This window comes from Pleuronectes platessa, chromosome 5 (genome assembly GCF_947347685.1).
Source record: "Pleuronectes platessa chromosome 5, fPlePla1.1, whole genome shotgun sequence".
NCBI classification, from domain to species: Eukaryota; Metazoa; Chordata; class Actinopteri; order Pleuronectiformes; family Pleuronectidae; genus Pleuronectes; species Pleuronectes platessa.
In genome coordinates, this window is record NC_070630.1 from 9979496 (window position 1) to 9993765 (window position 14270).

A 14270-nucleotide genomic window follows, 5' to 3' on the forward strand; every position below is an offset into this window, starting at 1 on the left:
TTTTTCACAACTATTTGCTTCTTCAGTTTTAACTGGATTCAGCTGCCAGCTTGCTAACGCTTGATATTACATCACTACATCACTGCAGAGGTCTCCAAACCCAGCCCAGACTGCAGGGGATGTTTAACAATAGATGCTTTGTTCAGTCATCAGAAATCCCTTCCTTTGTATTCTCATATGTTTCCATCTGTCAGAGGGAATGCTGATCTCTTCTCCAGATCTGTTCAGTCACTCAATGCAACTTAAAGATTTTATCTGGAGTTTATTATTTCTGTCTAGCACATAATGTGTCTAGTGACCCAGGACTTTTATCCTACTCACTTTATAAAGTTAGTGTGTAATAAACCCTGACAGACGTTTGAAGCCAATAATGATGGAGTGCGAAAAATCTGATAATATATGGTGATATGATAGAACATTTATTTTATAAACATGTACATGTAGAAAAAGTCTTAATAGCAATCCCATAAAGATTTGTTTTTCAGATTTTGAGGTGGACAATCAATTTGTCAGTACTCTCAAGAGACACAATCTCTAAATTACCAATAAATAAGCTAATTCTTGTAACTTATCAGGCTGATGTAGGCTGTTATTTCAGCCTGGCCAAAAAACGAATCTCAAAGCAGAGTGAAATTTACTTACATTCTCCTGGTGTCTTGAAACATGTCTCTATTCGTATGCTAATGTTGCTTTCTATTGGATCATCATGTGTAAAAGAGTAATTAGATGCAAGTGTCCAGGGAGTAATCATGTACAATATTAGGGCAAAACTGAAAGGGATATTGTTTTTTATTGATTCTGCTTGTTCTTTTCTGCCGATAATATCAAAAGGTTGAATCAGACATTTATGTGCAAAGTAGAAAAGTAAATCACATTAAATGTGTCATCTACCATTTAAGAATTCGTACTACTACTTTTGAAAGTGGATGAATAGTTCTGTGTGTGGGCAATGCCTGGGGTGAGTAAAGACAAAGGAAGCTGAGTGCTTGGTGAGAAAAAGTGGAAAGAAGGATAAAGTCTAGTGTGGAAACAAGGGAACGGTGAGACATATTTCTGGTCTGTGGTATGAATTCCATACTTTAACTAGAGTGCTAGCAGACTGAACATGGAACAGGAGATGAGATCTCAGGAGAGGGCGGCTGGGAGCGGACCAGCAGCAGCCTCAGACAGTGCTCCTCTGTTAGCTCACAGAGAGTCTGTCTTATTTCTTTGAAGCTGCAAACTGGGCAGCGAGTTAAGTCCCCTGCAGAACGAAGAGGATTACTCGCATCCTCTCTGCTGGAATCCATACGTGAGAAAAACCCTTTCAAAGTATTTTCATTGCCCGCAGATTTATGATTGCGTTTGCTCATACAGTAGATCATCTCTATGTACCTGTGGGGGCGCTGGGATTTTCACACCAGGTTTACAGAATCCTCACCTCCACCCTCCAGCAACAAGTAAGACAGATCCATCTTTTGCACCTCCCTTCCAGGTAGGATCTGTCCTGGCGTGATGGTGGTTCACAGCCGTCCTCAAACCCTTTCTTCTAAGGCCTATTTTTGATCGTCTACCAGTTTTACCAAGAGCTCATGTGTTGGCTAACAAAGGAAGGTATGCAGGTATCAGATGTCGCCTCTGTCCCACTATGATATTTAAAATAACTGTTGAGTTCCATTGTAACTCTACATAAGCTCTTGCTTTGCCTCGGATTTTGTCTGCAGGTGTTAAGAATGAGCCATAAGCACCATAAGCCAGGTATGAGACCCCGGCACAAGGGCAAAAGTGCAACCATAAATCAACTTACTTTCCCGTTAATCATCTAAAGATTTCAATCAGTAAACATCTTGACCATTAAATGGAAATGGGCCCTAATAAATTAAAAACATGGTGCACAGAGTTTATGTATATTATAAGAGTAATGGGGGGGCAGTGGAAGTTCTTTTTTGGCCTTTCTCCGTTCTGATTAGGTGCAGATGTGGTCCTTTATTCTCCAGAGTGGACTGGTGGAGCCAGCAGCTCTGTAGCTAACTAACAGTCTCACACACACACATACACACAAAAACGCTAAAAACATCAAAGTACCTGTAATTATTGAGTCCCAACGGGAGCAGGGGGACAGTTCTTTCAAATAAGCCAGCTCACCCAATTAGGGAGCATAAACAAACTGGCCCTGCTACTTTACAGGGGAGGCTGATGCATGACAGGTTTAGTAGTTAGAGGAAACTTTCTAGATTCAGTGATGAAGTGATAAACTAAGTAAGTAGAAACTTCAGGGCAAAGACTCGTCTGCTAGCCAGACCCTTGAAAGGGCTTTGGCATTATTAGCAGAGACATGTGGTGTCAGGAGTGATCATAGGTGGGGACATAAATGTACACTTCCCACAAAGATGAAAAAATCTTTAATTCGACAAGTTGGCAGTGCAATCGGGCAGAGGCAAAAAGGCAAGGTCAAACAAGTAATGGAACACACTAAATACATATGTGAATCTAATCAACTACAGAAATGAGATTGGTGAGTACAAAATAAAGCTAATCCAAAAACAATGCAAGGAAAACAACAAGATCAGAGTGCATAAACAAAACATCAGATCCAACAAAAGAACGTTGAAAGTCCATAAGTCCCTTCAAAGGTTCCAGAGAGGGGCAGAATCACGTAGAAATGTAGAACCTCCCTTTACTCATCCTCCAGTAGTTTTACTTACAGTAGCAGTTTAGTTATAGCGTTCCCATCTATAGTATTGGTCATGGCTTTAATTTTATCGTGGCCTGCAAACATTAAGGTCTTCACAGAGATGAGGGAACTTTCATATTTGATACAACGTTCTGTGTCCTCTATAAGTTGCCTGTTGCTCCCATATTCTTTGAAAAGTCATTTTTTCCAATACATGAAGACAAAGCTGTTGACAAGTTCTTGGCTTGTTGTGAAAGATTGCCATGTGTTCGCAAATAGCCTTTCCCTACTCAGACGTGTCTGTGGTAAGCATTTCCTCCGTGATTCCGGAAATAACATTAAATTAGAATGCCAATGTGCAATTTAGATGCATTGTAAGCTGAGGAATAAACTAAACTCAAAAAAATAAAAAGACAACAGAAGCAGAAAGTGAAAACAAGTAAACAGATAGATGTTATCAACAGTTCCAATCATTAAATGTAATTCTGGGATCCTAAATATGTTTTGGACAAATGGAAGTTCAACAAACAGATCTATATATCGTGCTATACTGGAAGTTATATAATTTTAGCCGAGACCAATTTGGCCACCTGCTGCGGCATGTCTGAAACAAACATCTTTACGGCACCTAGCAACCTGAGACACCATGATGACATGCAGGGAAACAGACTGTCATTATAGCCCTGAGCTCAACGGCTACTAATGAAGTCATGTTTCCTACTTGGATCATAAACATTGTGGTGGAACTTCCCTGAAGCAGCTTTGTATCACATCATTTTATTGCTTATTGGTTTGTATCCAGAGTTGAAAGCAGACAGGGAATCTGCTGGGATGGTTTTATTGCAAACAACTCGATGGAACACAGGGGAGGCGTTTTCACCATGTTATCTCTATCGGCCTTGAAATTTCTTGGTTTGTGTTTTATAGATTTTATTCATGTTAAAAAAAGTTAATTTCAACAAGAACAAACTCCAGGTTTAAACCACTTCCACCTTATTTTGTTCACATTCGTTCATGAACTTGTCCTTTTGGATCGTGTAATGTCCACTGAAACTGAAGGTGACTCTCTGCCCTGTCCCATCTACTACCCTCTGTTTGCAGACAGGTCTGTGGTGAGCAAGCAGAGACGCTCTGTCAAATATGCCTGGTATCCCAGAGTGGCCAGCCTCACAAAGGAAGCTGTTGTCCCTTTTTTTTTCAATTCTCAAGCCACAGCTCTGCATCCTGCTTTCTCAGAGGTGGTTCGAGGGAGTATCAGACGAGCACCATGGATGAGAATCTTAAGGAGGGATGTGATCGACATTGTGCCAGGAGCATTTGAAAAGTGTCCCAGCTTTGGTTTTATTGCAGAATTGAGGGTTTTTCCATCTCCAGACTTGTGTCTGTTCCTTACCACTGTGTGTAGGGGGTCTTAAATACAGGTGAAACTATTGTAAGGTGTGAATATAACACACAACACCTCGGCTAATTTTCACCTGAGGTTCATGACCCATCGGCCAGTATAATATCAAACCAATACTAATGATCGTCTTCACAGTTGTAACTCGTTTTTGTTTGATCTAGATGCTTGTTAATATTATGCTACTACTTAAATTGTACAACTTTAATTACACAAATGTGAAATTTTAAGTGTAATCATGGTGATTAGGCATGTAATAACAAGTTTGTTAATGATGTGTATATCAGTTAAGAAGCAGTCGCCATAGGCACTGTGGGCAAAGTTTGAATTAGATTCCTTTCACACATATAATTGCATATGTTAGACATGCAACACCACACTTTATTTGAATTAGTATCAGGGTGAACAAATCAGTTGTGGAGCCAGGTGCTGTCAAGTAGGTCTGTGACTGATGCGTATGCCAGACCTTAGAGATGAGTGATGATTTGTAGCAAGACCAAAACAAAAGCAGTTGCTAGGATAACATCTCAGTGAGCATCACACTGGAGCCGAGCTTGGAATCAACAACATTCACCAGCAGAAACTGAAGCCCCGGAGCCACTTGGAGCCACTGATATTTGTGTGTGTGTATTGTAAACACTTGTAATTATATCTTTGTGAGGACATATTAGGTTGTCATTTTTAAAAGGCCTGTTTGAGGGTTAACACTTTATTTTAGGGTCAGATATAGGTCCAGGTAAACTTTGGGATTATGCGTTTAGTTATGATCACTGAATGGATTTAAAGATGGACGATATGTCAGCTCCCTGAAAGTGATGCTAAAGCAACTTGATCACCCCCCCTGTTTACAGTCTTCCACATACTAAAGCGTTTCTCCACACAAAACACAAACAGCAATGTTTTTCTTGGTGTTTTAGATCCAGACAAACTTTTGGCTAATCTCTATTTACAGCTGTGAATGCAAAGAAATTCTAACCAGTGGTCAAACCAGAATGGGAAAGCTTGTGGTAATTGGTATGGAAGATATTTTGCCTTAATTTCTGGACAATAGAGATACATGGTCCCTCTTTATATACAGACTATCGTTGTAGTGGTTAAGGTTGTAGTATAAGGGGCTCAGAAATGTGCAATGTCAATGATTGTCTTCACTAAAACAGGAAAAACAGAATTAGTGTGTGTGTGTGTTTGTGTGTGTGGAGTCTTGATGTCAACACACCCGTACCACACATGAGGCTCATGAGAAATCAAGAAATGCACTACTCAGCAGTTAAAGCTCCTAAATAAATAAAACTAGCAGCTCCAGTGGAACACGTAGACCATTTCAGTAAACTTATTTTTTTGCAATCACAAAGAGTGTAGTGATGGTGTTTGACAGGCAATGTGGTTTCATCCTCAATAAACGGTAGCAACAGTGTAGCTAACAGTGTTATTTTTAGTCCCACCCATGTCCCTCTTCACCTCCACGGGAGCTGCTTCACATTTGTCAGTTTGGATAACCGTATGGACGGCAGAACCGCGGCAGTAGCTGAAGAAACCTTACACTGTCATAACAAAGTGTGGCCCACACATTTCAACCCTGTGAGGAGAAACTGAAGTGAAGCCAAAGGAAACGAGAAAGACAGTCACAAACAAACACGCGACAAAGACCACCCTCAATGTTTTCTCTCTCTTTCTCTATGTGGTGAGAATTTCCTTTCTTGTGTCGTTTTACCTGTCGCGGTGACGAGATGATCGACCGTCGACTGTTTGCAGAGGTCAGAGGTCACGGTTTGGCCTCACCCTGCCCTCGGATCACGCAGGCTCTCCACACCACAGCTGTTACAGCCCTGTGTCTGTTATTAGCTTGATGTTTGCCCCTCAAACACCGAGAGTTTCTTTTCATCACCTTTTCCTTAACCTCAGTCTCCCTCATGTCGTAAAAGAGCCTCTCCAAAGGTTATGTAAAAACAGTCTATTTCTGCCCGGAGGCCTTTCACCATGTGCAGAGACAGGGGGCGCATTGAAACAATAATTCACGCCAGGAATTCGACTCCACAATACGACCCTCTGGTGCTCCTGATGAGCCGTGTGTGCAGAGAGGAGATCCCCCCCCCACACACACACTCTCTCCAGCGTTATTAACAACACAAGGTGATGGAACAGTTTTTATCTTTACTCTGTTGGCAAGACAGTGGCGATGTATCCGTAGACCTGTGGTCTGGGGAGAGAGTGGTGAGCTAAAGGTAAAGGGCTGCGTGAAAGAAAGACTGTGCCTTTACAGAATGGTATTGTGTGTGTGTGTTTGTGTGTGTGTGTACATGCGTTTTGGATTGGGGGGGCGGGGGGGGGTTAAGAGGCTCAGAGGGGTTTAAATGAAATTTCAGTCAAGTCTTGCGTCACACTCTTTTTATTTCCTCTCCTCATTCCCTTCTTCCTGTCTGTCTGAGAGGAAGCTGACATGGGTTACTGTGTAGGTGAAATGTGTCTCGTGCTGCTTTGGTCTCTGTGTTGGAATTAATCTGACAAAGAACCTGGTACTTGAGTTTATTTTGGAGTTTGATTACCAAAACAAAAGCAGAGCACATCATTTCAAAAGCTGATCGACCTTTTGACCCAATCGTGTCACATCAAAGAATTGAAGCAAAAGAAAAGGAAGCAAATTAGAAAAAAAATGAAATGGTGACTCACACATAGACTTAACTGAGAAGCAGCAAGTGTGGCTGTGTGTAGCTGCTGAGCTCTCTCCAGGAGAACGCATGTTTGATGCCCTTATCAGACCCAGATGTGCATCATAGATCACAGCTTTGGGGGAAATTATTGCCTGCAAAAATGGAGGGTGTAGAAACTGTCCTCCTGTGCAGTCAATGTTTGTACTTCTATCTTAGTGAGGTCACCTATTGACAAAATACATTTCCTAGCCCCTTACCCTAATCTCACCCATCCAAACTAAATGCCTAATCCTAAAACCATTGAAAAAGTGAGGACCGGTCAAAAAGGCCTCCCTTTCCGAAAATGTCCTCAATCTGTAGGGTCTATGCATATAATTGTCCTCACAAAGATATAAGGTCATGAACACACAGACGCATAATTCATGCCTGACCTTTAACTCACTCCAATTCAGCACTAACTTTAATTGTGTTTTGCTTGATTGGGACCGGTCTTGAAAATAGAGAACACACACACACACACACACACACACACACACACACACACACACACACCCCCACACACACACACACCCCCACACCCCCACACACACACACACACACACACACACACACACACACACACACACACACACACACACACACACACACACACACACACACACACACACACACACACACACACACACACACACACACACACACACACACACACACACACACACATTGAGATGAGCATTTATTTAGGAAATGAATGCTGCTGACTGTACCGATCTTGCCCCAGACACGGGAAGTTGCAGCATTGCCATGCTTACTGCTGGCACTCCACGGAACCAGGGGCAGAAGGCCATCAGGGTCACGTGATCAGGAGAGAAGTACAAACCATGTGCAGAAGTGTACAGGGGTGTTTATCAATGAGGTTTATTGTTATAAAAAGCTTTAGTAATGACTATGGTACAGTCATACTTGTGAAACTGCATGTTTTATGGAAAAGAGTAAATTATTAGATGTACGTTATTTATTACACGTACAGTCTTTTGCACTTCCTCTGCCTTAATAGAAATTAGTGTATTTATCTTTTAAAACAAAGTTAGATGCATTTAATTACATTAGCAGTTCAGTAAAAAAAACTATGTTGGCATGAGGGTTAGAACATTAACATTAAATGCACAACAAAATGCCTCTAAAAAGGGCTTTTAATCTTACTTTGTGCTAATGTGTCTTCCTATGATATTATTTATACTTTAGAGTTTATTTATGCTCTAGCATTTAGAGGCCACATGTATTAATATCATCATCATCATCATTACTATAACTGTGTTACACTACAACCTTCATACTGGAGAATTATTTCAATGCAATGAAATCTTGATAAATATCACTTTTGCAGTTGTTGTTTTTCTGCCATTGTGTTTCACTTGAAGAACTAAAGTCTGGGCTGTCTGTCTGCTGGACATTATGACAGACAGGTTTTAATTGAAAGAAGTTTCCTCACGGTCTGTCTCCAACAGAGGGAGGCTGGAGAGTGAGGGCAGATTTAAGTGGTTTGCTTTACAACCTGGACGGTGACTTGTTGACCCCGCTGTGACAGGTTATAGATAGAATGACCCTGGGAGGAGACTGAGTTCAAAATCTGAATGGGTCTTTGAGGACTGGAAAAAAAAAGTTTTATATCGGTGAAGAATCTGCCAAAAACCATTTCATATTTTTCCATTGCGGAACAGCAGGTATTAGTACCATCTGCTTCCAAGATGTTTGTTTTTGATGGACCTGCGTTATATTGCATAAAAAGTCTAACCATGTTACCTTATTTACGGTGTTTGGTTTTATGAATAGTTATACATGCACCAATGAAATGTGAAATGTGTGTTAAAGTCATGAATACTTCAACAGATTGTCCTGGACATACTTCAGGATAGGCTGCATATCAGTAACACGCAGGATATAGAAAATGCAATACAACACAGTGCAATTTGGTTTTGGGCAAATAAAGAAGACCAATAAAAGGAGAAGCAGTCAAGCACTGAAAACAACAAATAAAAAAATAATACAACAGAAAAGAGCAGCTCAATTGCGCTAAGCTAAAAGAACAATACTTCACATAACAGAAAGGCATTCAAGAAATCTTAAGACTAAGAGGATGCATCCAGCTACTCACAATGTGACCTTATGCCCTGGATAACTCTTACTTGGTAACATACCTCATCAATGTTAATTTAGTAAAAAAAAACAGTGGTGGCCAGAAGTGAAAGATGAAAAGAAGGGGAAGCACATTGGTTTGTATCATATAATGAAAAAACCATGAAGAGTGTCATATTTTTTGATTCTTAGCACCTTAATCTGAACAACTTGTCAATACTTGTGACTTAACTATAAATACACAGCCACAATACACAACAATAGCTCAGGAGAAGATGACGACTACTGAATGTTTTATTTGATTGATACTGTGGTTGTGTGTCTGTGCCTGTTGGCTGTTGCCTGTTTGCTTGGGTTTAATTTATTTATCATCGGCTCCAATTAAATTCCCAGGAACTGAAGTGAAAACTCCATGTCTATTCAAATAGATGTAGACATGTCGCCAGCTGCTGCTCCACATGACAGGAAACAGAAAGGAGAAGGAAAGAGAAAGTCTTTGTGCTACTTTTACATCACAAACCCTCACACACACACAAAGACAAATGGTCAGTATCAGACCACATTGGTACAGAATATAGAAGCAGAAGGGACTAAACGGCTCCACGTCAACTGAACTGGGACTTTGATTCTGCTTCATCAGCTAAATTAAAAGGTCAGTTACTAAATGTTACTTATATTTATTATAATAAAACAGGCTGAGTGTGCAGAGTGTGTTGAGTTTACAGATTCTGTAACTTTGGTTTATTCTTATTGCAAATTTTGCTTTTCAGCTATAAATACGACAATAGATACTTTATTAAACTTTCACATATCAGTTTTATTTCCAATAGGTTTCGGTCCATCGCTAGTGAACTGTTGCCTGTTTAACACAGTGTTGACATTTTCAATTGGACACTCGCTCACTGGATGTGTCTTGGGTAACAGTGTGATGCTTCAATTCATTCATAAAAGCTGACATGGGGCTCGGAGTAATTTGTCAATAAAGGTAAATTAAAAACCCACCTATTTGTTTTCAATTACTCTGTAGCTTTATTATTTGTATTACTCCTAATTTGTATCTATCTTATCTTATTTTCTAAGCTTTTAGTGATGATCATATTTAATTATCGTATTATCTTTTATCCTCTCTTTAATTATTTATTGCTATGTTATGCGTTAGTCCCTTACTGTTGGAGTAAATATTTATTTATTTGTAACATGCGCCTATGTTTGGTCAATCATCTGTAAAGCACTTTGATTTGAATTGTATTTGTTTAAAAGTTTGACTGAATTATCGATTGGTTGAATATAAGGTGACCATGCAAATGCAGAAGAAAATAATAAGGTTAAAAAAAAGCAATCAATAAAAAAGTATGTCAAAGTTTGTTTACCAAAATCAGGACTTGAGCAGAATTTTCTTTTTTTATGGTAGTAAATAATGCCCTCAGGGACCAAGGTTTCCTTATCAAGAATCCAGAGAAGACTTTTAGAGATCACTCTAAAGTTGTGGAAACAAAAGTCCACCACAATCGAAATTATGAGGAAAAGGAAATCATAGACGAAAGAGGAACCGCTCATAAACCTTTTCTTTTGCAACAAGCTCATAGTTCTGTTATGTATATTTAGCGGGTGGATTACATTCCACCCACTCATCATAACAATGATCCGGAACATCAGTCACCTAACATCGGACCAAGTGAGATTCATTCAAGCTGCTGAAGACCAGACCAAGAGCAGAGAGACACCTCAAGAAACCAGAGCCCAGCGAGGAGTGTCACCAGAGTGGATATAGATACAGAGTGTCTGACTTCTGGAAGTGATCGAATGAAAAAAAAATTCTTACCAAATGATAAATATGTTGATTTTGGGCAGTATGTCCAGAAGTTGTACGTAAGCAACTGCACTTGGACAACTTCTGAAGATGCCATTAATGGATGAGGGAGAATCTTCACAGAAAATTTGAGAACTAAAGGTCCCATACTTTAGAATTTGAGATCTCCACATTTTATTTTTTGTCTTTATTATACAGGCACTACTCTAGTTATTATAAAGCAGGTCTGGGTGAGATATAAATACTTTGAAAGTATCAAAAGACACAGTCCATTTAAGAATGAATGCAGCCTCCATTCAGAAACTTTGCGTTAAAATGATCTGATTTCTAATTTTGTGATGTCTCTTCTGATTGGCACAAGAGATGTGCGATGCCATTCTTACATCTAGTGCGATGTAGTGCATTGTTTTTTGTGTGTTTATCAGAACTTTAAGTGTAGTACAGGACTTTTGAAAGACTATTTTTCCCCCTTAAGTTAATATTGTCACACACCTTCTGAGATTAAAGGTGAAACTTGAAGGTTTACACAATTAACAGAGCCCGAAGAACAAAAACCTGTCACCTTAAATTGTGTCAAACCTAAATTCTATTGATAAAATATAATGTGAACATCTTTCTCTTTTCAGACAACAATCATGGAGACAAACACAACTTTCCCCCAGTTCTCCGGCAATCACAGCTTCACCAATATCACTTGTTCACGTAACAACGTGTTGAAGACTGTTGTCTTTCCTGTTCTCTACTCCGTCCTCTTCCTGCTGGGACTCACACTGAACAGCGTGGCGGTGTGGGTGTTCTTTCGTATCCCCTCCCGCTCTCACTTCATCATATACCTGAAGAATATTGTGGTTGCGGACGTCATCATGACCTTCACGTTCCCTTTCAAGGTTTGGTTACACCAGTATCACTTACTTATAATGCACACTTAATTAAGGGTTAATCTGGTTAGTATCTCTAATAGATTAGTTATAGAACTTATACAGCCATGTTTGGTTGCTAGGCGATGGAAACAAATTATATTTCTGATGAATCATTAATCAAGGTTATTCCAAGAATCCATTAATAGACAGAAATAAACAGAAAAAAATATGAAGTCAGAATTAATTAGACATCATCGGTACTTAGCAAGTTATTTGCATACGTACATGGTAGTAAATCAATCAGAGTGATTGTACAATAATCCATCAGTAGTTAATGAATACTACATGTTAATGGGTAGTGTCCTGTTTGAGGATAAAGATGTTTCACAACCTGGCAACCCAAACATTATTCTCATTATTCGCTGGAGTTGATCAGCAAAGAATCAATGAATTATCTAAAACCCAAATTTGGCCGAGGATATAAGTACAACAGTTATCATACAAATCAAAGATGTGATTTGAATGGGATTTGTGTTTCCCCAGGTGTTATCAGACTCAAACATGGCGTCCATTGGCCTGCGTGTGTTTGTGTGCCGCGTTTCCTCAGTGCTCTTCTACCTCACCATGTACATCAGCATCCTGTTCTTCGGCCTCATCAGCATCGATCGCTGCAGGAAGACCCTCAAGCCCTTCAGGGGCACTAACGCGTCCCGGTTGGCTCGTCGGAAGCTGCTCTCGGGATTCATCTGGACCTGTCTGCTCGTCCTCTGTCTGCCCAATGTGATCCTGACGTGCAAAACCCCCACTGCTCAACACTTCAAGTGTAGCGACCTGAAGACGGAGGCCGGGCTTCTCTGGCATGTGGTGGTTAATCATGTCTGTCAAGTTATTTTCTGGGGCAACCTGGTGACGGTGATAGTCTGCTACACCCTGATAACCAAAGAGCTGTACAGGTCCTACTCCCGCAGTAAGTCCCACAGCCCTGGAGGGGCTGCATGTCGAGCACAAAGCCAGACAACAACCCGCACGTCCCAGCCGCCCATAAGGAAAATCAATGCAAACGTGTTTCTGGTCCTGGCAGTGTTCTTCCTGTGCTTTGTGCCGTTTCACTTCGCCCGTGTGCCGTACACCATGAGCCAGACGCGAGGGGTTCTCTTCGACTGTCAGCTCAAGCTCTTCTTCTTTCAGCTGAAAGAGAGTACGCTGTTCCTCTCATCCCTGAACTCCCTGCTAGACCCGCTCATCTACTTCTTCCTCTGCCAGTCCTTCAGAACCACACTGTTCAAGACCCTGCGGCTCCCTCCTGGTTCCTGCAGCTGGCTGACAGGGAGGGGCTCGGACGGGGACACGGGCAGCACCCCTCTGAGAGACTCCTCCGTGGGGACATGAAGTCCCTGCACAGCACAAAGACACTTGTATCGTGGTAGTGAGGTGTTGCTATTTCATAACGATGAGAAATTACCTTTTTGACTACATTTCATAGTTTGTCCCTAACAACTGAAAACAAATCATTAAATCACCATTATATCAATATCTATCATAGTTATTACACTGTAATTAACACTTATCAACAGCTTTTGTGTTGTGTGCCCAAGTTTTTTGTAACATTGGGAGTTTCAAGATATATATTTTTACTTTCATTTCTGTTTTCATCGAAGGATTATTCGGGTGAAGTTGAAAACAAATATTTTGAGAATAGATCCGACGTGATCATTAAATCACCATTATATCAATATCTATCATAGTTATTACACTGTAATTAACACTTATCAACAGCTTTTGTGTTGTGTGCCCAAGTTTTTTGTAACATTGAGAGTTTCAAGATATATATTTTTACTTTCATTTCTGTTTTCATCGAAGGATTATTCAGGTGAAGTTGAAAACAAATATTTTGAGAATAAAGTTGTAATTGTGTTTTTATATAATGAGAATAAAGAAGAACATTTTTTGGGTAAAGAATGACAAAACATTTCCTCCTCCGCAAAAGAGACAACTTCCTCAAAGTCTTCAGAAGAGACACACTTGCACACTTTTCCTTATATTAATGATAATGTGTTGTTAATACGACAACAGATTAAGTATTTTTTAATTTGTGAAACTAAGACTAAAGCATAACTTCACAAGATGCTTCACTTTCTTCATTTTAACGAAGACAAGAGGCAGAGTTTTAGATCTTCCCCCCCAAAAATTATATTTACAGCTTCTAATCGTGAAATATCAACTTACAAACTGAAAATAAAATGTCAAGGTCAATCCCCCTATTCCTCTTTCACAGTCTGCCTGTACACTAAACGTCTAGTCTTACATGTAAACTCCTGTCAACTCACTTTTATGTGCATGAAAGTTGTTCACATTATCAGTGAGTGATTGTTTTGGATATTAAGTCACATAAGTAACTGTGTCAAAATGAAAGAAGCATTTAGGTTTAAAGCATATGGAGTTAATGGCCAGAGGAGACCTATAGGGAAAAAAATCCACCTTGATTTGTTATTCAAAGTCAGAAATGGTTTCACTCTAGTTTAAAAACACATGGCTCACCGCGGTGAAGGGAATTTGAATGGTTTTACCCAACAGCAACACAATGTCATAGATTTGAATCTGTTGGGTGGACGAGTTGACACATTAGTTATTTCTCCTGTGAAGGTGGAGTTAAAGAGATCATCATCCTCGGTGAGTGGCATGATACTTTTTCTCACAACTCTATGGAAAAAAGGTTCTTCAGATTACTATGGCAAGTCATGCAGGGAGTCGAACTAAAATATTT

At 40.0% G+C, this 14270-nt stretch overlaps 1 protein-coding gene across 1 annotated transcript; it reads left to right on the plus strand.

The window, feature by feature from the left end:
- The first annotated feature begins 9349 nt into the window (after positions 1-9349).
- Positions 9350-13198, plus strand: p2ry12 (purinergic receptor P2Y12). The gene is made up of 3 exons (XM_053422835.1): positions 9350-9488; positions 11273-11533; positions 12050-13198. Exons 2-3 carry the CDS (start codon positions 11282-11284, stop codon positions 12893-12895), a joined length of 1098 nt encoding a protein of 365 aa, XP_053278810.1. The 5' UTR covers positions 9350-9488; positions 11273-11281; the 3' UTR covers positions 12896-13198.
- Positions 13199-14270: the final 1072 nt, after the last annotated feature.